The 27,482-nt window shown below is 26.4% G+C and overlaps 1 protein-coding gene across 2 annotated transcripts; it reads right to left on the minus strand.

The window, feature by feature from the left end:
- Positions 1–262: 262 nt before the first annotated feature.
- Positions 263–27,384, minus strand: LOC129981533 (E3 ubiquitin ligase RNF121-like). 2 transcript variants are annotated; one of them, XM_056092401.1, is made up of 9 exons: positions 27,195–27,384; positions 23,591–23,634; positions 22,787–22,822; positions 18,729–18,870; positions 15,700–15,854; positions 11,398–11,626; positions 8,733–8,866; positions 5,519–5,620; positions 263–2,670 (listed from the first exon to the last, which is right to left on the minus strand). In XM_056092401.1, the coding sequence occupies exons 1-9, from the start codon at positions 27,198–27,200 to the stop codon at positions 2,550–2,552; spliced, it is 969 nt and encodes a 322-aa protein (XP_055948376.1). In that variant the 5' UTR covers positions 27,201–27,384; the 3' UTR covers positions 263–2,549. The 2 variants fall into 2 exon arrangements, with proteins under 2 accessions (XP_055948376.1, XP_055948377.1); XM_056092402.1 differs by lacking the exon at positions 22,787–22,822 and having other exon boundaries at positions 27,195–27,382.
- Between the last annotated feature and the right edge of the window lie 98 nt (positions 27,385–27,482).

Genomic DNA, 27,482 nt, shown 5'->3' on the forward strand with positions numbered 1-27,482 from the left:
ATTTAATGGAATTCATCCAAAAAATAAAAAGTAAAACTGTACACAATCTCTATAACTTATAAAGGAAAAAGAAAAATGACAAGACAGTTGAAAAACTTTGGTGCTAAAATGACTATTAGAAAATAATCATTGAAGACACAAAAGAGAAAAGATGAAAATTAATGTTGAAACAGTATATTTTACATTAGAATTGATTATAAGCAACAATTATGAATATAAATTGAATTTTTCATGAAAAATGCAATAATTTTTAAATTTGGAGAGACAGATTTTTTAAAAGCAGTAACATAAGTTAAAAACACTAAGCATAAATTTTCTTACTAATTAAAAAAGTTTACAACAAAAAGAATAAAAATGGAACATTAGTGAAATAGTGATTTACATCTGAATTAATTTATCAATAAAATTAAGAACAGAAAAATTTCATAAATCGGTAGTTTGAACAGGAAAAAAATCCTAGATACTGATGAGAATTCATCAATAAAAAACAAAATAGTTTTTTGAATTTTTTTTTACGTTATAATTTCTAAACTAAAACAATTTTTTTTTCAAAATATCCAATACATTTCATTATATTTAATATTTCAATATAAAGTATTTATAATAAAAATCTTTAATATGATCATATGCTGTTTCACATTAGCTTTCTTTTTTCACTATTTATACACAATTGGATTCCGGAACTATCTGGATGCACTTCAATTTCATTACTTTTGTAAATGCAACATGCTTGATAAAAATATTAAGAGCATAAGTACAATATTATATAGTAATAAATATTTCTTTCCCGTTAGCAGGGCAATAATTACCATGAAACTTGAATGCTGGGGGGTTATTCCGTCAGTGCCAAATTTATAAATATGAGAAATAAAGGTAGCTGGTGAGTTATCACTAACATTTACAGGCATTTGCAAGCAGCCCTCCTGACTCAAAAGTACCAATTAATAAAAACTGAAGTCTTATGCAATAGCAGATAATCAGATATTCAAAAAATGTTGTCCAATCAATGAGAGATATAAAATATATAATTCCCAAATATATAAATTTAATTTATATGCTGAAAAAAAAATCAAATACTTGCATGACTGAAGTAAACATTTTTAAATTTTTAACAGTAACTTTAAATGGGATAAAATAATGATCCAATATTTGACACATAAGCTAGCAACATATGCCAAGAAAATTGAATAAAAATGTAACAAATAAAAGGAATATCTAAAGATAACAGTAAACAATCAAGTGATATTTCTTTTTCTTGATTTGAAATTTCTTATTTACAAGGAAAAACACATTAAGTAACAAGTGGGACAATATCAAGAAATACTCACTTACAAAGATCATCACAATCATAATAGTATTTTATAAGACAATCAGATGGAAACAGGTAAGTTTTGAAACCGATCAGATCTCAAAATAACACTCCTTACAACTTCACTCTAAAATTCTTCTTCATTAGTAGGCACAACTGTTTAGTAAAATTTTATTGCTGGAATGATTGGAGCTCATAAAAATTAGAAATTCATGAAGAAGGTAGTGCATATTCATGCATGTATTAACATTCATCAAAATTCAACCATGATTATATTTTTCATGCAAGAAATTAAATAAGGTTGAGCTGTACCAAATAATCAGCTCTATATACCTTATAAAAAACAGCAAACTTAACTAAATTCCATTTTCAACACATTAAATACTACATATAGCAAAAAAGTTTACGTCTTAACAAAGTGATTGTAATTCACATGACTTGCAATGATAAATTCTCAAAAAATTATTTTTAAATTTTATATTATGTTTGTATTTCACTAATATTCAATTTAAAATAAAATATTTTATTCAGTCTTATATACCCAATTCGTAATTAATAGTCAATAAGTTTATATAGAGATATAAAGCTATAACAGTATTTTCACTCATGAACTATACTTTATTAACAATAAAAACTGGAACATATTTGGTTGTGTACTCACTGTCATGAATGCACAAACTCAATTTATTTGTTATGAAACACATTTAAGAATTCTGAAAAATGAAGACTAACAAGTTGTTATTTAAAAAAAGAATACCAGCAGATATGAGTAATGAATGAATTCAAAATTTTGGAAGATATCAGGATATAATCAAATGTTGAAACAGCATGTTGCATCAATCTATATATATTGCAAGCATAAAAATAGATAGTAAAATAAGAATACAATTAAATTCATACTTTAGTTACTTTATAACAAATTTACAAATGAAATTCAATAAACACTCTGTGAAAAAAACACTAAATAAATATTTTTTTAAATTAAAAAAGAAATTTCAAGGTTTTAATATAATATTTTAATTCAACAAAATTTAACTTTTAAACACCAGTATTTTTTAAAAGAATTCATTATTCTGGCAATATTAAAAAATGGTACAAATTTGAGAAAAAAATACATTCATCTTAAAAACATACATAATGATTGGATGACATGAACTCATGCAAAATCAATGAGTTATGTATACAAAAACAATGGAAGTCTATTTATTGATTCAACATTTAAATAATACTATTTGTACAGTTATTCCAACCCTAGTATATAATTGAAAAATTGAACACCTGAAAAGATGACTGGTTGCCAAGCGACAAGGTATCGAACAAAATCTAAAAAACTACCATAGAACACATGAGGCTTCTCCCAGCTACAAAAATATTAAGGAAAATTGGAGAAACAAATATATCATGCTAATTAAATATTTTAAAAAAACTGAAATATTCTAGAAATTTTAAAAAAAATCTGAAAAAGATTTTTTTTCTCATTCACTTCTTTATATGCTATAGTTTTGAAATCTTGTAAATCTATGTATTTGCGATGACAATACAATGTTTATTTTCAAAACTAAATAGCAATCAACACATTTAATTAAATTTTGATTCCACATGTATAGCACTGTCTAGTTGTGAATTTGGGGAAAAGTAAACAAGCCCAGATTTGAAGACTGAAATTGACCAGATTGAAAGATTACATATCACTTATAATTATGAATTATAAATTTAAAAAAAAAAACCCACAGTGATAATAATTTTTTTAAAAAAAATATTATAACATAAAACAATAATCAAATCTATCAAAAATATTTAAGATGCAGATAGTTACAAAAATGCTGTGGATCTTTTAATTGGGATAGACTTCAAAATTAACTTGGAAAAAAAGCAAAGAAAGAAAAAAAAGCATATACATATTATATATATATATATATATATATATATATATATATATTGGGTTGGCAACTAAGTAGTTGCGGATTTTTTTCAGAAAATCAAAGACAATTTTTTCATGGAACTAAATAACTTTATTCTGTAATGTATTGCCCATTTTGATCAATGACCTTTTGTCATCTTTCAGGCAGCATCATAATCCCACGTTCATAAAACTTCTAGTTTTTATTAGCAAAAAACTGAATCAGGTACGATTTGACATCATCACCATTATTGAAATTTTTACCATTCAAGGAGTTTTGTAAAGATCGAAACAAAAAGTAATCAGATGTTGCAAGGTCAGGACTATATGGTGGATGTGGCAAAACATCCCAACGAAGCTCCAATAATTTTTGCCGAATGACCAAAGATGAGTGTGGCCTTGCATTGTCATGATGGAATACAACATCTTTTCGATTTGTCAATTCGGGCCGCTTTTCTTCAACTGCATTGTTTAATTTCGTTAGTTGTTCAATGTAGACATCAGAATTGATCGTTCGGTTGGGTGGTAAGAGTTCAAAGAAGACAATTCCTTTGTAATCCCACCAAACTGATAACAAAACCTTCTTTTGATGAATATCAGCTTTTGATGTTGTTTGAGTTGGTTCACCTGCCTGCTCCACGATCTTTTCCGCTTGAAATTGTTGTAAACAACCCATTTTTCATCGCCAATTATCAGTCGTTTTAAAAATGGATCATTTTCATTACGTTTCTTTAGCAAATCGCAGCTGTTAATGCGTTGCGCTTCTTTCAGTAATTGAGGAACCCATGTATCGAGTTTTTGAACATAGCCAAGTTGTTTTAAGTGATTTTCAATGCATGTATGTGATACATGAAGCTTCTCTGCAATCTCACGTGTTGTACTGTGATGACCCGAATCGATTATTGCTTTGATTAGGCCGTCATCAACTTCAACTGGACGATTAGAGCGTTTTTCATCTTTGAATGAAAAATCACCAGAACGAAATTTGGCAAACCAATTTTGACACTGCCGTTCTTTTAAGGCTTCGTCACCATAAACAGCACATAACATTTTATGAGCGTGCGATGCGCTTTTCCCTTTGCGGAAATAAAAAAGCAAAATATGACGAAAATGTTCCTTTTGATTTCCCATTTTTCAACGAACGCCAAACGAAAACTACGCAACCGATCAAAAAACTTTTTTTACTGATTGACAGCTGAATTGCCAACTATCAAATAACAAAATGTGTTTTACATTTGTACTACGTATGCAAACCTAAAAATTCAACTGAAGCCATCTATGAGTGAAAACCGCAATTACTTAGTTGCCAACCCAATACATGCACACATGAAAATTGGATAATATCTGGATTTTTTTTCTTCTCCTTTTCATGCTAGCTAGCATAAAAATTTCACTACAAACACTGAAAATTAAAGTAATTAGATTTAGAGAATTCGAATATTGAAGTTTAGGGGATTCCCTACGTAAAGAAGTTTTTTACACTTAAAATAAGAATGAATTTATTTTATAGCTTAAATAGTGGACAAATTATACATTAATATTAAAATGAAAAGAATATTACGATCAATCCCATTTTGATAAATGCAATAGCTTTTACACTTAATCACATTTAATCCTTAAAATAAATCCTTAATACCTTCTATCATGCAATGAATTTCTGAATAGTATAAAACCAGAATATATTATAGCTAATAGATATTAGCTATAATATATAATAATATACGCTAATAGATATTATAGACAAAATGCTATTATGAAGAATATGATTGTAGGAAGAAAACTGTTCATGCAATACAGAAAATTTTTGAAAAATATAGAGCTATTCAAAAAATTAGCTCCAAATCTTTACAAATAGGAACTTGAGAGTGATTTTAATTTCAACAACTCAACATAGATTTTATAAGAATATATAATATTCTGCACTCCGAGTAGCAATTAGGCACATAATGATCTCCGAGATTTAATATTTTGTCATTTAAAATTACTCATAAAATTGATCTCTGAAATTTCATACATATTCTATTGAAAAAAATGAGACAAATAAGACAAATCAACATTTCAAAAAGAAATTTCATATTTGAGAAAATTTTTTGGAATTTCTATCATATGATAGACATAAAATATTAGTTAACATTATGAAAATGGATAAAAATTCTATATCTTATTTAAGTGAGCTGAACTTTAATTAGATTTATAAAGAATCTCACAATTATGATTTGTTGCATTTTTTAAACATTATATATATATATAGTTAAATATAAGTATTAGCATACATAAAAATATGAACATATATTTCCAAAAAAGGATACGGATTCCGGCACATTCTTTTAAGGTCAACTTTTTCTTTACAGTAAGGACAGGTTTGCTTTTTTCCAACAATACACCAGCCTCGTATACAAAATTCATGAAATCTTAGGTGGATTAAGAAAAACATTATAAAAAAATACATAAATTCATAAAATTAACTGAAATATGTATATTAAAGACATTATTAAAAGTCATAAGAAAATAAATTGGCCATTAAAGGTATTGAAAAAATTTATACACTAAATATAATAAACTGAATAAACCAATAATACATTTGTAAAATTAATAATAAGATAAGTTCATGGTTACTGTACACTATACATTTATTTTGAAGATTTATAATTTATGTTAAGATGATATTAAAACAAATATTATAATAAAATTCAGCAAGGCCGAAGGCAAAACATACACACAGTTTAAATTTCTATTAAAATGGTATAAGAATTATAAATCAAATATCCAGGCAAATATAAGATAATCTAAAATAAAACTTTGCTATACTCTCTCACACACACAAAAGATATTAATACAAATAATGGCTTTTTGAAAGAAAATAGTCATAAATCATGATTACATCTCCGTAATAGTAATACAAATAAAGAAAATAAATACTTTTTTATATTTATATCATGAAGCTTATCCAGAGGGAAGCAAATATGCATTTTGTTCATAAATGATAATAAAAATTGATATAATCATTATGGAAAAACATTGCATTTTATCTACAAAAAATTTAATACACATCTGTTGCAAAGACAGATTTCTAACTAGGCAGCTGCTTAGGGTCACTAGGCTGAGAGGGGCTGCAAGCAAGTCAATTAAAATGTTACTTTTTTGTTGCCAAATAAATAAGTTTATTATAAATAGAAATTTTAAGATCGATTATTTTTCAGGATATTAATACTTTATTACCTATATTCTTATGTGTTTCATAAGTTCACTTATTTAATTTATGATATTTATAAAACTGAACATCAGATTCAATAATACTGAGTGCAAACTTGGATGTTAATAGATAAATAAAATAGATAGGGTCTAAACAGATAATTGAAAAGTAAATACATATCCATATTGTTAATAAAATGAGAAATATTATCTAAAATAAATCATTAATAAGTTAAAAGTATGCTGAAATATGAAACTAAATTGACCTTTCTGTTAAAAAAAAGGTCTCACAATGTTCACTTGAATAGGACTGTAAAATATCTATATCTGTCATTGGTTTGTTGTTATTCTACAGGTCGAACTATTTGAATATCATACACAATAGTTTATAAAAGTATATTTTTGAACGTGGTAATGTGTATTTTTAAAAGATTTCAATTAACTAAAAATGTTAAGGTAGCTATTTATTTTATAGATTTTAATTAAGAATTAAGCAGAATTTGGGCATTTATGAAATTCTGAAATTGTGTACATTGTATGTACATAATTTTTACAAAATTATATAATTAAACAAATTGTAAAATTGTACTAAAATATAAAAATTAATTAATTTTTTTTCCAGTTTCCATTGTTGCAACAAAATTCAAAATATTTTCATTGCTTTAACAAATATTTAATCACTTATTTTCATCCATAATTTAATTTTTAGTGATTTTTACTTATGTTGTAAAAAAAAAACAACAACCTGTTTATTGCAAGTATAATTTCTATGAGGAATAAGAAAATGAAATTACAGTACCACTATGCATTTTGGAAATAAATTATCTGTGTAATTACATTTTTAATACACAATAATATCATGAAACTTGGCTCCATTCATAAAGGTTTACATTCACAATAAACTAAACAGGTAAATGGTTGTAAAATAAAATGGCATTAAATTCCATACAACTTAAAAATAACTCACTAAAGAAATTATGGGCATAAAATTTTCCATAAGAAAATTAAATGAAATTAAATATAACCACTATTCTCAGCAAACAAGTTGGTAATCAAAAGATGCTTGTGAAAAATACAATTAGAATTAAATTTCATTTCTTTTAATTTAACAGTATATGAAAATATAAAAAAAAATTAATTCAAAAATAATATTAAATATTACAAATAATTTGAGAATAAAAAAAACTGGCAAAACAAAAAAAGTGCCCAATTTTAATGAAAATGGGTAATTTCTAGTTCAAGCCATTCAGTAAAAGAAAAGCTGGATCTAAATGTTTAACACTATTAAAAGACATTTTCGTCAACAAATGTAAAGTGAACTTTTCTTAAAGAGGATTGTCAACAGAAAACAATATTTGCATGACATTTCTTTTAGGTAAAAAATTTTAATTCCTGAGAAAATTATGAAGTTTAAAAATCTTTAACTAGATAGTTCATGAGAATAGCTTAGAAAATATAAACTAAATTTTGCGAACATGAATTCCATTTACAGTTTGGGTAATAATTATAAAAACTGATTATATAAATTTGAATTAAAGTTAGACTATAAATTAAATTAGTATTTTATAATTTTTTTTGCAATTGTTATTTAAAAATTTAAACATTAACAATCCATTTTTTCATGTATAGATAATTTAATTCTTCTGCAACTGATTACAAGTTAGAATAAAAAAAATAACACAAGTTAAATATTCTGTTTCTAATAATAATAATAATATTATATATATATATATATATATATATATATATATATATATATATATATATATATATATATATATATATATATATATATATTATTTTGACCTTGTTCTAAAATGCAAAGATAAATTTAAAAATATAATTCTACTCAGAAAATTAAGAAATTAAAATTGCTACAGTTCTTACATTTTGCTAATATTTTATTGAGATATACCTATATAAAAGACAAAATTGCTTCCATTTCAACACATTGTCATAATTTAATGCCCTATAATTACTCTAAATCATACATGATAATAGTTTTAACTGCATCAAAATAAATTCAAATTAAAAACACAGCTTACATTAATTTTCTTGTTATTAAATAATGACTGATAATAATTAAAGCTTATTGGAAATTTACAGCTTTAGCTTAAATATTCTACATATAAGTTCCTTTCAGAGCTTCATGAAATAATAATCATCACTTTAAAAATTGTTATACAGTCTGAAATGAAAGGAAATATGCTGAAAGAACACAGTAAGTGAATATTAAAGCTAATTAAAGAGGGATAAATTAACAATTCTTTCCTATTCATATTTGATAAAAAATTTCAACTTAATTATATAAATGTAAATGTGAAAGGATACGTATGACCACAAGATAAATTAAAAGTTTTTTCTACAATGGCATTTGAATTATCTTGGACTAGAATAGGATTACCACAGACACAGCAAATATTGGATTCTAACTGTCTAACAGGAATTCCAGATTCTGTGTAATACTAAAAAAAAAAAAAAAAAAAAAAATCATGATCCACACAAATACAATATAAGATACAGTAAAAAAGTAATCATAAAAAATAAACCTTTCTTAAGAAATATTATATCCCAAGTTCATATTGTACGCTTATGTCGAAAGAAGAAACATGCCAGTTGTAAGAATCATTTAAGTAAAGAAACATGTTACATGTATTGTGATTAATCTCATTAGTTGACATACCATAACTACTTACTTCTATGTTTATTTAGAAATTATATTTACAATCTCACTTTCGGACCAGAAATAATAATATCCTGGAAGTGAAGAATGCAAGTTCAAAAGTATTGTCGAACCACTGAATACTAATAGGAATACGGAATATTGTTACTGTTATACATTTCCAGGAACTGTGAAAAAGAGGTAAGATGACAGTTTCAGTTTGAGATTAAAATAACCGGAGATTACACTCTAATTTAAGTTCCAGTATATAAGAGGTTGGGTGTATTTCTGGAGGATTTTCAAGAGAGGGCTAGCCCATGTTTGTGTTTCACTGGTAGGAAGACCTTAAAAAGCCAGCCTGGTTGCAGTGAGAAATAAATTGCTAAAGCACATATTAGCACACTAGTTTTTTTTCTTTAGTAATACTGATTAAGAATATAAGCAGAGGGCAGAACTTGCAGCCTTTTGACTGTAGTTTTCTGGCCTTGCAATATTTCAATCCATTAGAAAACTGGCACAACTACAAAAAGGAACATTCAGAATAATATCCTTAAGAATTTCTTACTAACTCGCATTAAAATCTTAAGCAATTAATGCTTTAAATATTATACTTTTAAAAGAAAATCTCTTTCCTTTTAACAGAAAGCTTTCATAACTAGTTTTTCAACCACAGAAATTCCAAATTTTTGCTATAGGCTATGAAAATTATTAAATTTCCCCATATTATTAAAAAAAAATACTATACAGGGATAATATATTACTAAATATTTATAATATTTAATTACAATTAAAGGAAGAACTTTAATTTCTTATGAGATATAAATGATGAGAGTAATCACTAAATAAAAGAATGTCAATGTTATAAGATATTGAAGCTAAATCTGAGCCTCAACATAAAATTAAGGGGTTTTTTTATAAATCAAATGATACATTTTATTTAATTAAACCATATATGAAGAAATTATCATGCTCCATAAATGAAAGGGAAATGTTTCGAGATTATTCAAAAGCCTATTTTATTTATTTATTTTGAAATTTTATTTAGCATTACACAATTGCTAAAATATAACATTAATTATATAAAGTGTATAAATGCATGCCCTTTAGGATTAATGCATATAATTATTACAATGAAACATTATATCACTATATAAAAACAATACTAAATAAAGATATTGCAACTCAAGACTCATTTTATAGGATCATTAATAGGCCATTTATATTAGGTTATTAATAAATAGTTAAAGTAATAAGCATGGAGTGTGAATAATACATAAAACAAAAGTGTTAATAACTTTCTTTAGATTTGAATTTGTTATATCTAAGGGTATAATGTGAATAAAGTTTCTATTTTAAACACACTTCTAAACAGAAAGAAATCAAACTTGGTATAATATAAGTATAAAAATTTACTACATAATATTAGTATTCATTAAAAAAATTGGCAAATTAAAATACATATTTAAATTTATATTATACATAAAATTGCAAGAATATATATATTTTTAAAATACCAAAATGTATAATTTTTCATTCAAAGCAATTGCATCGATTATATATAGTTACAACTTCTTAATAAACTACAAAGGAAGAAAAAAAAATTGCTGGGAGACAACAGCAGCTTTTTATCCACTTAGCCACATGAATAATAATGAATGTCTATCATCTGTGATTAATAACAGTAATGCTTTTCCTTCTTCCCCCTTTTTGCAGATGAAAAATATATCCAGATGAGATCTGTTTTAATCAGAATGAATTTGTGTTCCTTTACATATTAGTCTTCCAAATGCTTTTACATTTGAGTCTAGTAAATGATTGATAAGAAAACTTAAATACAAAAAGATGCATAAAGTTTTGTCTGTACATGTAATAATTGTTATTGCAACTATTCTTTGCCACATAGTGTGCAGTTTATTTGATAAAATATATTTTAGATACATATCTACAATTTATTAACTGTTACATGGAAAGAAAGTATTAAAAAAGATTGCAACATATCCAGTGAAATGAAGACATATGAAATAATTCCAGGAGGTTTAGATAATCACATGCAGAACATATATCTGGTTATAAAATGTACATCAATAACTGCATGCATGTTTCACAGAAAATGACACAAAGAACACATAGGCCAAATATTACACACACAAATAAAATTGCAAAATTCTTTCTGTACTGTAATAGAATGCTTTCTTCCTATCTTTGTTTACAGTAAAATTGTATGTCTTTGTTTTGTATTATCCTTATATCAAATGGGATTAAAAAATTTGTGCAATGAAATAAACAAGTAAATTACAATAGAATAGAAACAGTTCCAAAATCAGAAATGCATACCCCAATTTTTGCTGCCATTTTGTCTGTAATGATCTCTGCAACATCTCTCCCTAAGACACCGTAGTAAAGTCCATAAAAAAGACACATTATGCCACAATCCATCCAGGGCTGTGGCAAACTTTGGAACAAAAGGTTAACTCCAAGAAGTGTTAAAAAAACAAATAGATAACCTATAACACCAAGGGCATAACTTATCATATAGATAAGATAAAACCACTTGTAAACTAACCTAAAAGTGAAAAAAGAAACAAAATATATTTGCAAAACATTTTAGTTAAAAACATTATACAACTCCTACTAATAATCAATAAACTTCCCAACAATTATATCATAACTTTTATTCTGTCCCCCACAACTTTTTCTTTTTATATACAAGTACTGTAACAAAAACCGGATGTCTAAAATTGTCCAATCCGAAATTTACATGTCAATATGACCATCATTTCAGGAACGCAAGATTATTACTTTTGAACAGTTTTGCATTACAAAGGGATGATGGGCTGTAACTAATATGAATGCACTTTCAGAGCTTTTTTTGTTAGAATTTGAACTTCAACCTTAAGATCTGATTCTTCCGGTTCTTTTCTTACTGTCAATCATTTAGATCAGTATAATTTATATTTTGAAATGTGTATTTATCATTCATATGGTTAGTTGTTTTATGAAATACCTATGATGGCCATAACTTATCTGAAAATAAAATTCACTAGTAGCTCTTTCATAAGACACTTTTCCCATGTGAGATTTCAGAGATTGACAATTACAAGAAGATGACATGCTTATATTTTATTTTTATGCACATCTCTACTGGTAAGAAACTGTTAATTTAAAAGTTAGTAAATTTTGGAAATATGCATTTCATACCAATAAAGCATGACAAAAGGAAGTTTTCTGCAAATTTTGATTCATAATTCCATTGATATTATACTTTTCATAGTAATAATAAGACAAAATTTTAACTTGACATTTGATATAATTTACTTCAATATACTTGACATAATTCTGATTTTCAAATTTCTTTTCTGTCAAATAAGTTTTTAAAACAATATTTAATAGAAATATTTTTACTCATGCTCAAAGTAAAAAAAAAACATCTTGTTTCATGATGTCTTCTTTGGTTTAAGGAAAATGTTAAGTTTTAATTAACTTTCCAGGAAACACAAGCCCAGATACACTAAAAAAATTATTATATATCTTTTTTTATATCACAGGGTACTATGAAAATATGACTGCTATTCTTACAACTGTTTTTTTGGACTGCTGTTAACTATCGGACAGCACTTGGAATTTAGGGTATTAGAACTTTGCTATTTGTATTTTAGAGCTGCATGTGATTGAGGCAAATTTCTTCTGTATTTTCTTTTCTTTATTGTTCTTTTAAATTAATTGGTTTAAAAAGTGTAACTGCAGTCAACAGCTACATTATTCATTTGACAAAAATAATAAAGAAAAGCTACTAAGAAGGAAATATCTATCAAAACAAACACTCAAATTAAAGAATACATTGAGCAAACAGAATCAACCTCTTTACAAAGCAAGCTAAAATTTAAAGTGCTGAAAAGAAAAGAAGAACTAAATTTTGAAAAGTGAACTATGTGTCATTACATGAAAAAGATGCTAACTTGTTAAAATAACAAACACACAGAACTGCAAAGTTTAGAAACGAGATTTGCCAGAAATTTATATGTTTGGAGCATTCTAAGCATATTTACAAGGACTGCAACAATGTAGTGAAGGAATATGAACTGACTTCTTGCATTTAAATTTTCTTTCATCTTCACATTTCTTCTACATTTTAGAATTACAAATGTAAATATTTCAATTGAAATATTGACAATTATATTTTCACACCATTCAGCTAATTCTTAGATAATTTTATACTGTTTTTGTTAATTAGGATTATATTGTTTCAATTCCTCTTTAAATAAATATTGCTTAAAACAATTGTAATTATAAACCTTTACCGAATTACAACCCAATTTTAATAATTAACCTTAATAATTTGTATTTTATAGCAGTGCATCTAGAAAATATGCACAACTTTTCAAGTTGGCATAGAGTATGTGCCAGCAAGAAGGTTTAAAAAAAATACTAAAGGTAATTCCTTCTATTTCAATTATACATTATATATATATATATATATATATATATATATATATATATATATATATCACAAACCTTTAAATACACATTAATACCAAAAAACAGTATGGAAAAACAATAGAAAAATTCTATATTTTGAGAATGGCATTTTTAATTTCTTTGTTGTTGGGGGAAAAAAAACCAAAAAGCAAAAATAGACCTACAAACACCTTCTTAATAACTTATTTCTTATTTTGATATTATGCATGGATCAACAATAATTGCTAAAAACTTCTGCAAATATACAGTGACTGAATTTTTCAAATTTAAGAAATATAATTATTCCTATCAAATACTTCAGTAATACAAAATTAGCCCATAAATATGTAAAATTCAACTAAATAGCAATCCAAACTTTGAAAAACTACCTTTCTAACAAAGTAAGAACATTAATTTGTATAGTCAGATTTATTCAAAGATCTATAAAAATAAAGTTTAAATCAAATCCTGGTGATTCAACTTTTAGTAAAAAGAAAAGAGTGAAAAGAAGAACAATCATTTAAAATTAAAAACATTTACAGCAGCTCTTGTAATATTAACTATAACTGACAATGATGACACCAGAGACAGCGCCCTTTGATGTCTTGTGATGCTATGACTTAGTTCAGGTCAGGCGATAGCATGTGCTGCATGCTCTGATTCATGCTCTTATATATATATATACTATATATCTTCAATTTATTATGCAAATTGTCTGTGTGTAACGTAATCTGTAAATAAATAACTTATACTAAATCGGGCCTTCTACCAAGCTCTTAAAAGACCCCACAAACTGCTACCCACATACAGAACAAACAAGGGTCTGTTGCTATTAGCGATAGGCGAGGATCAAACTCGCAACCTTTGGGTTGGTAGCTGCATAACATGACCACAAGACAAAAGAAATTTCTCATGTCTCGTAGCTGTTATCTGGCTTATAAAGCGTCACCACAGGTCTATTTATATTTTTTAAAAAAACTCTTTAGAAATTTTTCTTTGTAATGATTTAGAGGTAATGAAATAAAATTTAAAATAATCACACAAACTGTTTAAATGTATGGTAGAAAAAAATTACTTTCCCCTTCTGAAAGCTATCAGCCAGTTATAAAAAATGCAATACTTAAAATAGTAAATTTTGTACAATATATGAATTTTGTATACTATGCATTTTATGTCCTATTAACACATGATTCTTTCCATACACATAAAAATTAAGCTCTTGTATTATCAGAGAAATTTAATAGATTTGCCACTTTATACAAATAATTCTAATAATAAAGTTGTAGCTATTTAAAGTTTGTGTACTTTATTTATATTGTTTACCATTAACCCCTTGCCTGCTGCGGGCGTATATATACGTCTCCCTAAGTCAATGTTTTAACTGCCCCTGGTGTATATATACGTGGCACTGGGGATCGAATGTCGCAAGTTATCCTCGGCAGGTAAGGGGTTAATGAATATAAACTTAAGAATAATCCAGCATATTTCAAATACAAGAAGCAGAAACTTCAATTACAAAAAGTTTATGGCATGAAAAACTTTAGAAGAAATTGAATGAAAATAAAAATTTACAAAATATACAAAGGCAAAAATAAAGATAGAATAATAATAATAATAATTAACTAGCAACAGAAATATTTAAATATTGCCCTAAAGCCAATAATGAGGATTATAATCTTTAAGAAATCCCTTCAGACCCCAAAAAATATAAATACGTTGCTTGATTTTAGAAGGGGTATCATTACAACAGCTGCAATAACTGTAAACTAAAAATTATTATCAGAGAAACTGAACATATTTGAGACTTCATACATATAATTCTAATAATAAGAGCAGAAAATTTTTTATATCCACTGTTTAGATTGCCAATCTAGTTTGGCTACCATTTAAAATACAAATCTTCACATTTGATTAATAAATGAGCATATCATATGCAATTCCATTTTTTAAATCTAGCTGCTGCTGATAAATTATAAGATAATGTTGCTTCAGATAATTACAAATATTGAAACAACTTCTTGTTTCAGAGAGAAAAAAAGCAAAAAGCAATGAGAATTGTGTATTGGAAAGTAAAATAAAGAGCTGTATAATTTTCGTCTGCATAAGTAAAAAATTATTGTATAAAATTTCAGTATGTAAAATAGATTTAAAATAAATTATTTTAAAAAACTGTATTTTTACCTTGGAGTTCTGCCAGACATAGGTGTTTTTAATGCTTGGCTAACTACTAAAGCAGTTAGAATTGTAAAGATAATCCAAAAAATTATGAAACGTGTCCAAGAATGATTGATAGAAATTATGAGAGGAATAATCCACATTGCAAATAAAGATACTCTCTGAAAAAACAAATGCACTTTTTTATCATTGCTTTCAAATAAACATCTAAAATAGTAAGTTATAATGAAATCTTAATAAACTTTCCACATTTGTCACAAATAATTTTTAATGAGCAATGTTATGAAATATTTTTTATTCTATTATTCATTTAAATAAATTAACACAATGAAAGAATCAAATATTTGAAAATATACATAAATTGTTGCTTGCATATATACAATGACTAAAAAAACAACCTTAAATTGCATATTCATGTATATTTTGACGTATGAAAAAAATTCATACAAATAGCTAAAATGTATACATATTAACTTAAAGATTATTCTATTATTGATAATAAAACAATCTTTTTAATGTCTTATTAAGTACCATAATATTATACTTTTATGCCTTTTTTTAATATAATAATGTAAATAACAAACCATACAAAATCAAAATAAACTTCAATAATAAATTTTATTATCATATGAGAACATGATGATGTTTTGCTTTACGGTTTTTGAAGCCTCAAAATGCATCGGCAGAAAATAAAATGAAGGCTGTAAGAAATTAGCACCCGAAGAAGCACAAACAAGAAAATGGGAATCAAGAAATATATCAAATTTTTAATTTTTCAAGCAGGCAAAATAAGTTTTGGAGCTCGCAGGATTTTGTGCTGAGGGTAAGAGAAAAAATCACTTTTTTAAAAGTCAATGATTACACAATACAATAGTCACATGATCATTCCAAACCAGTTTAAACCAGATTTCTTTGGGGGGGGGGGAATTCTGGCCTCAAGAAAAAGTTTTGGAGCTCCAACGATTTTGAGATGAAAAAAAAGCAAAAAAACATAACATTCTAAATAACGACGCATGCATAATCTGAAAGTCGTATGATTGTTTAAAAATGGATTAAACTGGTTTAATTTTCTTTTTTTTTATCTCAAGAAAAAAATTTTTGAACACAACTGATTTTGAGATGGTCAAAATTTTCAAATATTAAAGCAATGTTATTATAATTGGTTTATTTAACTTTGGTTTAATTTTGCATCATTGTAACTTTACTTTCATATCTATCATGTAAAATAATCAGATGAAAAAAAAAAAATACTCTTCTAGCTTTCAACAATGGAAGAAAATCATTTGATTACATATTTCTTAAAAAAACATGAAAATGGATTGAACTCCAGGATAACAATGTAATCTATCATTGAAAATCAAAATGTTTTAAAAACAACAAAATTCAGAAAAAGTAACATGACTATTAAATTGATATCATTAAAAAGACAATATTTTAAATTTTGAAATGATAAAAGAAATAATTTTTGCACAATAGTATTTTCTGCAGTTAACATGGAAAAATACAAAAATTCAGTTTATTTTTTTAATTTAAACTCTAATTAAAATTTCAGAAGAAAAAAAAAAAAACACTGAGGTGCATATATCTATGCTCCAATGTACATGTGTCAAATTTAGCAGCTGTAGGTCAAATGATCCGGCCAACACACAAACACAATTATCCTTATTATTAGCAGAGATAAAGTTTAAGATTAAATAAGAACTGTTAATGATTACATAACAAATTTAGTAGTTAATAATACAGATGTATATCAAGATATACACTAAATATACTTGTATACACTAAATCCTGTTTTTAAAATATTTGTAATGATTTTGCAATAAATACATATTAAATGGGAAATCAATATATTGTATATTATTGTGTAAAAATAGTATAACAAAAAAAAATTGTTTACCTTTTTTAATTAAAAAAAACAAGCAGAAAAAATATTTGGCAAAGAAATAATTCACAAATAAAACAGTGGGTTTAATATAAAGAATATTAAGACAATACCTAATTTCTCATGCATTAAATGAATGCAAGTTAACATTGCTAAGTTTTTAGGAAGTTTGAAGACTAAAGGCATAATATTTATAAATATATTCTTCAGAATTTTATTACACTAAGTTTGATAATATAACAATATGGAATATTTTGTTTTATATAAATTTTGATATATTAAAATGTTGGCATAAAGGATAAGCTAGCATCAAAATGACACAATTTAATGAGAATTTTAGAGTCAATAAAGTAAAAAAAAAAAAATGCCTATAGTTTAAAATTGGTTACAGTGTTTAGACAATTTTAGGATCCTGAATTTGGCAGCTATCACAGAACTGGCAAAGTGTTGATTTAGTGTAAGCTAGCAGATATCATAGAGATCGAGGGAAACGTTCACTAACATATGAAGGAAAATGAATAAAGACTAGATTTGCATCAAAAGAGGTAAAAAGAAATTACTAAAAATACAGATGATTTTGTAAATTGTATTTCACTCAATAAAAATTTTGTAAGAATTCTCAGACTCTGTGTAATGATATTGGATGATTATTTTCTAGTGGAGCGAAACAGCGAACCCTCCCCCAATTATTATAATTGAAAATACTTACATATAGAAAAAGTTTACACATACATAAATATTACATATATAATATTAGAAAAATAAACCAAAATAAGCAATTTTATGTGTTAATTCTTATTCTTTCATATGTATTTGCAATTTTATATCATTGTTCTTTGAAAATTTTGGTTATAATCTAAAATAAAATTATAACAAAACAGCCATTCATTTCAAAGTAAAAAAAAATCATCTAAATCTTTTGTATTCTTATTATCTCCTGTTTTTACAAACAGTAAAATATTATTCTTAGATAAAGATATTTTTTAAAACAAAATGTTTGAGATAGATGCCAATAAAAAAGAAATCACTAAAAATAAGATTAAAAAATTTTACTTCAGGGAATGAATAAATAATAATAATTAAATAGACATTTTGAAAAATTTAAGCCAATTACTCAAACTGCAAGAAAATCAAGTTTAAAAAATAAGCAAACCTGGTATGAAACTGGGTATCTTTTCTTCCACTCAACTAACAATATTTGAGAGACTATAATTGTAACAAGTAAAATGAGAATCATCCAGGCATGCATTGACTCGTGACCTTTATGCTTCTCATGCATCTGCTGGTGCAAATACCTTTAAAAATAATATAATACATTAGTAAAGCAAAGTAACCAATATTTTTTATAATACAATATTGACTTGCATATTCTAGAGATAACAATTTAATAAGCGGTTCTAACTTATGAAAAGTAATATGAGAAATGAATTCATAAAATAAATTTGGATTTATGTATAGTATAATTTAATATATTAAAAGATCAATAGACTTTAAGAGAAAAATTTGACTCTTTACATCAAATGGAATTCTGATTGTTTTACAGATTTAAAAATATCTCCAAAGCAAATAACTTAACAATTCTTTTAAACAGCCAGAACATATTCATAAGAATAATTTTCATGCAAATGAAATTTCAATCCATTGTTTTACAAATGGCAACTGTTCAGGTCAACTGCCAGGGCACTCACAGAAGTGGAAAATTTTAATTATATACATGTCAAACCATTTTTAATGGTGTGTAAAATTTTCCTAATTACGTCAAGATTAGATAAAAATTTAAAATTTAAAAATTTTAAAAGATGTTAAAAAAAGTTTCACTTCGTAGATAAGTAAAGATACTAAAGCAATTATCAATGTATATACTCAAATAAGAAAATACTGGTGATGCACATGCAAATTCACAGCTACTTAAATTATTTTAATTGTATATGTAAGAAATTGATAGATATAAATTCAGAAATATAATAAATGATCAATCCTATTCCAAAGGAAATAATAAGTTTAACAATCCTTAAAAATCAGCTGTAAAAATGAAGATTTATTTGAAAGTACACATAAACTCAGAACATGACTCTTATTGCTAAAACATTTTTGATAAAGGTTTATCCATAAAATATTAAACAGGTAGACTATTAAAATATTATAAGAAATCTTTTACAGAGAACATCCAATTGCATTAATAAAAGCATAAATATCTGTCAATTGTACACCTACAATAGTTAAGCTTTTAAAAATTTGCATTATTTTCTTTAAATCTATTTATGCATTTTATATGTTTCAGTGTATAAGCAGATAAATTTTAGAAATTTTTATAAAGTTAAATTATGGGGATCAGCTTATATTTGGATCCACTAGTCTAGCAAAAAATGTAGAAACGTTTGTACAAGATAGGCAGCAGCGATAAATTTCTAAATATCACCAAATATGCAACTTTTTATTTCTATAATTTATAATTCTTCAGCTTATGAAAAAATTAATCTTAAATGAGTTATTCATTCTGTGAAACTGTTTTATTTTATAAAGTGTTTACTACTGCCGATTTGTTGCATCAAATGGAGGATTTCGAAAGAAATGCCAAGTAATCAAGCAGTTGTTAGAATTTTCTCTGAATACAATCACCTGTAGTTTGAAATTTGTTATATAAGAATTTAACAGTTATTTATCTTCCAACAAAATATAAAATTGGCACAGAGAATATGAGAAGTACATGTAGTATATAAGAGAGCAAATGAATAATAATAATAATAAATGTTAACTCCAGAAAAAATAATCAGAGTTTAATATCCTCATTGGTGTCTGGAAAATTTACTTTATAGTGACTTAACTGAAAAGCTGTTTCATTACTCGGCAATATTTTCCTCTCATGGTAATATGCTGGAAAATCATAAGATTTTTTAAAAAAATTTATATTTTTTTTGGATTTTATGTAAATTTTTGAAGAAAAAATGCATAATTGATTTATATTTGAAAATTTACAGCAAATATGTGCTGTCTTGTATATTATCTATTAAACTGAGATAATTCTGACAAAACCAAAACTATATTTTGGACACAAATGCTCAGTTTTCATTGATATGTCAGATTCATGCTTTATTTTAAAAATACAAACTGTGACTTGAGATGGATGTTGCAATAATAAAAAAACAAGTTAATTGTAACAGTGATGAAAATAATATTTGATCTGCAATTCTCTTCAGTATTAACTTTTACATTTTGCTTTGAAATAGAATAAATATGTACAATCAACAAGTGATTATCTAAAGTAGAACACGACTTTATTTTAAAATAATGAAAAGGGGAAATTTTAATTAAAAAAAAAAAAGAGATATAAGCAAAATTTGAACGTTATAAACATTATATTCTCAGGTATTTGTCGGTTTTAATGGCGACCAAAAAGTGCCAAGAAATTTTTTTGTCAGATTATAAAAATTTATTCAAGTGCATAAATATATACATATAATAAATATGCGCATAAATATAGATAAAATGCCACATGCTATATGGTTTTGACGATTTTTGCTAGTGCTTTTTGGTTGACGTTACAACTGACAAGCACCTATTCACATTCAGTACATGAAATTCATGTAAAATGAATTGGTTAAATTACTATTTTAGAAGTTCTTATAACTACACATAAAATTTCAGACTCTTGGAACAAATATTGCAAAATAAGAAAATATAAATTATCATTAAAAGCTTGCTTTTAATTTAAGAAACGAAACATTGGAAAGCTTTTCTATGAACACAATAAAAGTACAAGTACTGGCATTATTGTCATTGTTACCACGGGTTACCATGGAAACAAATATTTTCAAGAATCTAAAGATGGCTAATATGCCTATGTCTACAAGATTGTAGACAGGATTACAAATGAAGTTAAAAAAAAATATCATGAGCATTTAACCAGAAAAGTGCAGATTCGAGAACCTTCCAGAAATCATATGAATCTTCTGCAAAAAAACATTAATTCATGACTTGAATAAAGAAGAGTGGACATTTACGCAACATGAGAATGGTATATACCATGGAGGAACTTCTGAGGAGAGTTGGAAATTACAAAGAAAGGTAGCATACATAAATTTCTTTAGTTATCAATATTCTCCACAGAGTAGTAAATAAACTACAACTTTCAAGCATGCACAGAGGGCATCCAACTTTAACATCTGTAGATATTCAGCCACAAATTCAATTTGCAACAGTCTCTTCAGTTGACTGCAACTAATACATTTTTACTTAGTTAAAGATTATCAAACTCCATATAGGCAAATACAGATAACCATATCTATATTGGAACATTCCCAGAAATAGTTGGAATGGTATTAAAGATAATTTATTGGTTCACATTTTTTTTTCAAAGTATTTGGACAGAATAGTCATCAAATATCTAAACCAAGGTCATTTGAAGAGCTTCAACAATAATGGATTTTATGAATCCCAATAAGAATACTTTAGTCACAATGGGGATGTCACAGTTATCACATGAGAAATGTGATAGCTGTGACTTATAACACACTTATTTTCCAATCCATGTAAAATTATAATTTTCTATAATCAATATGAAAATGATGTAAAGTGACGGTTTGAATAGCCTAGTTTTTTCTAAACCCACTGGATTTTTGTTTCTTTTATTCCTTTTCTGTTAAATCATTTTCAGATATAATAACCATTGTTCTTGACATTGTCCATTTAAGTTATGACCATTCATTATAATGTAATTAGTATTTCTTCTATCATGTCTTCAAACCATTAATAGTTTTGAAACCCTTTAAGACATGATAAATAGATCTAAACATATAAAAAAAACTCAACAAATTAATCAAATATCTATATGACTGTCTTTAATGTATGCTATTTTATAATTAAGCAAATTTTTGTCTTTAAATTAGACTGTTCTGCTTTCATTTCATAGAGAGCTTTTCACAATTCAATCAAATGTATAAAAATTTGACAGCCAATATTTATAAACTGCTGGAAATTAATAGAAAAAATAAACATACACTAAGAAAAAAAAACATACATTAAAAAAAAACACATGCTACTTTAAATACAAACTGTTGACTTTTCTTATCAAAGGTAATGTTTTCACAAAACATTCTTTATATCTGCGATACCATAAAACTGAGAGTGAAGAAAAAAATTAACTGTTTTTTTCTTTAGTGTATTTCATTTCTCAGAAAATATAAAAATCAGACTTTTGTTTAAAGAAATTACCTCCATTCATCTTCAATAGAAAGTTCAGTTTGTAGACTGTAAGAGAGAAATGGTCTTTAAATAATAAAAACAGGCACTTTCCATTAGCATTTTAATATTACAATATTTTAAATAAATTCCTCACAATATGAAATATAAAGTGTACATAAATTTTTTAAACAAATCTAGATTCACTTTTTTCATGAATAAGTAATTTTCTTCGTAGATAAGTCCTATACAAATATTCTGAACTGCTAGAAATAATTTAATAAATCAAACTTTTTTAAAACCAAATATTAAATGCAAAAGAAGTATGAAAAAATTGCTGAATCTTTGCATAAGATAAATTTTGCTGTATCACAAGATAAACTGTAATGGCATTTCATATAGTGGATAGATTTTTTTTTTTTTTGTGTGTGTGTGTGTGTGTGTGTGTGTATGTGTTTTCTCATTACCTTAATGCAGCTAGCTACACTGTATATCAAATGTATAAAACAGAAAATTGGCATTGCAAAAAACGCAATTCTTTTATAACCTTGGTGTATATGTTTTGAAGATTATCTTAAAAGAAACATGTCTTTTGCGCATTCATGTTTGTTAAGACCATTGTTTATCTGATAATGAAAACTACCATTAGGATTTTTATTTTTTTAAGGGGCTCCAATAATGAAAAAGTATTAAGAAATTTTCAGTATTAGAAACAGCTTAGAAAACAGTCCATAGTTATAATTTTGTCCATAGTTATATTTCAAGGGCTTAAAACATTTTATTGCATTACTGATTTTAAACCTTAAGGATTTTAATCAATGAAAAGAGAAAACTTACCGAGCCTTTTCTTCAGGTGACATGCTATCCAAATTTACAGCAGTCTAAAATAAAATTCAGATTTAATGAAAGGGCATAACAAAACGTTGCGAGATTTAAAATTTTCATTGATATACTAAATAAAGGAATGTATATAATTAAAATCAGCAAATTTAGTTAGCAATTTATACATAAAAGTATTATGCACAGTTCTTTCCCATTGAGAAGTATCGTTGATATGGAGATGAGAAATTTCTATATAAGTAATCAGGTTCTCAATTCCTTAATCAGTATAATCACGGTGGTGGTGTTCTCTGGGCCCACTGCCAAATGTAGATTATATCTCCATTTAAGGAACTGATATATATACTGCTTGTAGCGGGGACTATAATGTAGTTGACCACAGAATTTATTATTTGCAGTGATTTATATACATATTATAATTCTTTTCTTCTACTATAAGAATAGCATGCATGATCGATTGAAGAAGATACACTAATGATCAAGAATTACAAATGGCGTGCGTTAAAATATGTTATAATGATAAGTTGTTATGTAGACCATATGAAGATGAGGTACTTGTGTAATAATTGTATGCAAATGGTCAATCCAGTCTATTATTAATCACAAAAGATGTGTTATCTTGCAATTTTTGAAAATTTATTACTAGCATGCAGATGGTTGCCATAAATCAGGAAATCTCAACGATTTTGGAGAAATTAATTGCTAGCATGCAATTAATACTTAAGTACTGATAATATAGCAAAAGCCATTTGCCATGTGTGGCTACCTTTTCAATCATAAAATAAATGTCTAAGCCAAGAGTTTAGAACAGAAAAGATTTAAACGTCCATGCATTCACAACTCCTGACATTTTTTAAAAAAAATATTAAAAACTAAAATATGCTTCCTGAATCAAGAATTAAATGAAATGGTTATACAGCAAGTCAACCATCTAACTCTCCGACCCGCCGCGAAGGTACATGGATTTAAACTATAAAACTGAATGACCGGACTGCAGCAACAGCAACATTGGCGGGAACTGTCGTTGAGTCCTAAGGGCTGTCAAAGGTCACGGTACAACCCTCCCCAAAGGAAGTACGTCCCGTCATCGATGGGAGGAGTCAGATCCCCCACCTATTAGTGTACCCTCTAGGGTGGCAAGATCCAACCATCATGCCGGAAGCATCTCATCCTCATTTGGAGGTGCCCCCTCCCCCCCGAGGGTTTGGTTATGCAGCAAAATGGAACATAAACTACTTCATAGTGCATCTAACTCTATGTCAGGTATACAGGGTTCAGATATACTTCAACGGCGTCTAGAACACACAATTCATTTAGTAGACATATTAATAAATTGTTTGCACTGAAGATTCTATCAAGAGAAAATAGGCATTGCATTTCATCAACATACTAATTTCTGGCATTATATTACAATGAAGTTAAAATTATTTAAAAAGTGAAATAATATATTAAAAACAAGGATAGAGAATTATTCTAAGCATTCAATTTCTTTCACATAAAAGAAATAAGTAACAATTTAGTTTATATGAATGATAAAAATTATATACATTTCTGTTAACTGGAGAGTACTGCACACCAGATAGAAATATTAGCACTAAGTGGGCAAGCATAACAACTTTACACAGGAAAATAATATTTCTTTCGTAGTTGTTAATTTTGTAGTATAAGTAGATGTCTCTCACACATTTATTTAACTGATCTAACGAAAAAAAATCTTAAAAAATGAAGAAATTTAAAATTTAATAAAAATGACATAAAATTTTTTCTTGCCATTTTTTTTTAAACATGTATTACAAGGTTTAGAAGAAACAAAGCCTAACAAAAATCATATGCAATTCCATTCAGGGAGGTTAAGAATTATCAAGTTGAATCGCTTATCCACACTCTTGCACATTATTTAGTAATAAAAATTCAACAATAAGAAATAAAAGCTTGCTATAAGAAAAGATTTTCCTTCAGATAATCAAAATGATTGATAAAACTAACTTATTATAAGCATCGATTAATAATAAAATTAGTTGAGAATTCAAAAGAGTTAATTTTTTAGAAATAATAGAAATAAATTGCACTTTTCCCATTATCATGGATTAGGTAAATCTGTTAGGTGTCTGTTAAATCTTTGTAAAATTCTGAATGGAAACTAATGATGATAGTTAAACTAACAGAAGGCTTGGCTAATTCAAACCATTCAATAAATTTATCCAGTTTAAGGGGGGGGGGGATGTCCAAAAAATATACAGCCATAAAAAAAAAAGAATGAGTAGGCTACTGGACTGTTTGATTTTGTAAAAATATAAATGATAACAGCATTGTTACTTGCGATTCTAAATAATAGAAGTATAAATCTCATTACATATTTTTAACATAAATATATGATACTCTTCAGTTCTCAAATGGTTCATTTCGAAAGTTTGAGATTATCATATCTTAGAACTATCTATATAAATAATAGAAATTTCTTAGAGATGATTTCTTTAAATAACAAATATCATCAGATGTTGAAAAAATCTCTTGCCACATGGAAATTTTAAACATGACAGTTTACTATATATATATTAATTAGAAGCATATTGAATGAGAATTATTAAATTATGAATAATAATCTGACAACTACACTGTTAGATAAAAAAAAATATATTTGAAATGTCTCATCTAAAAAAATGATTTCCAGTTTCAAAGTAACTTCTGTTATGAAATATTACTGGAAATGTTTTTATTTCTTTTTCAAATTATAAGAGCTTCATAAAAGATTTCCTTTCACTTTTAATTACCACACTATTCATAAAAACAATGAAGGAGAATTAAAAAAAATTATTAAATTTCTGTAACATTACTGTTTTCTCTGATTAACATAGTTATCACTCGATCACCTAAATACACACACATATACTATAGACACATAAGCTTCTAAATCAGATTTCTTAGGAAATACTATAATTTAAATACTGCTGCTTGTGTAACACAGATACAAACACACACTTATACCAATATACACCAAGAGTAAATAGGTATATCCCACATTTATAGCACTAAATAGCAAATATAATGTGGTTTTTAATCCTTTTAAACATATGTTTAAAACATTGGCATTGAATATTAATCCACATTAGCAATAAAAAGAATGGCAGTTTAAAAATTCAACTAAGCACTATACATATTTTTTAAGAGATGTTATTGTAAATTAATTTAATGTTCTAATACAGTCTATAATCCAAAATATCAATAAAATTATTGAGAAAATGAGGCTCTAAAGGAATGAATAGATTCCCAAGCAATATAAATACGTGTTTGTTTATTGACAATTCGATTAAGTCATCAGAACAAATTTAATCGAACCTAACAAACTGAGATTAGAAAATTAGATGAAGACAATTCAATACAATCTAGAAGCGCATATCAGCAAAATCAAAAGGAAAAGACATTCACTGACAAATACTTAGTAGTATTAAACAAAGTAAAAAAATTTCACAAATTCTGATTGCACGCAAAGTAATCATGCATAAAAGAAGTTATTAAGAAAAACGTAAATAAATTATTCAGTAAAATGTAAATTTTTGAAAAATACAGACATTAAAATACAATAAGACATCACAAAATTTACCGTCATTTCTGTTTTAGCTGGGGAAACTATGGACTACAATAAATCTGATAGAAATCAATTATCAAAAATTACTACGCGGAAATTTCACTTCACCGTACTTTATTTGCGAGCAGTGCAAAAGCATGTTCATTTGCCATAATTCGGAGATATTCAGAAATTGGCAGTCGGGAACTTGCTCTTCTTCTTCCCGAATGCTACGTCACCTTGAAAACGAAACCGAAAATATATGACTTGATGGCAGTTCAAATTCTTGATATCAATTTTATATTCATGATGAGATATTTTTTA

The sequence above is a fragment of the Argiope bruennichi genome, chromosome 8, assembly GCF_947563725.1.
Source record: "Argiope bruennichi chromosome 8, qqArgBrue1.1, whole genome shotgun sequence".
In the NCBI taxonomy this organism is placed as follows: Eukaryota; Metazoa; Arthropoda; class Arachnida; order Araneae; family Araneidae; genus Argiope; species Argiope bruennichi.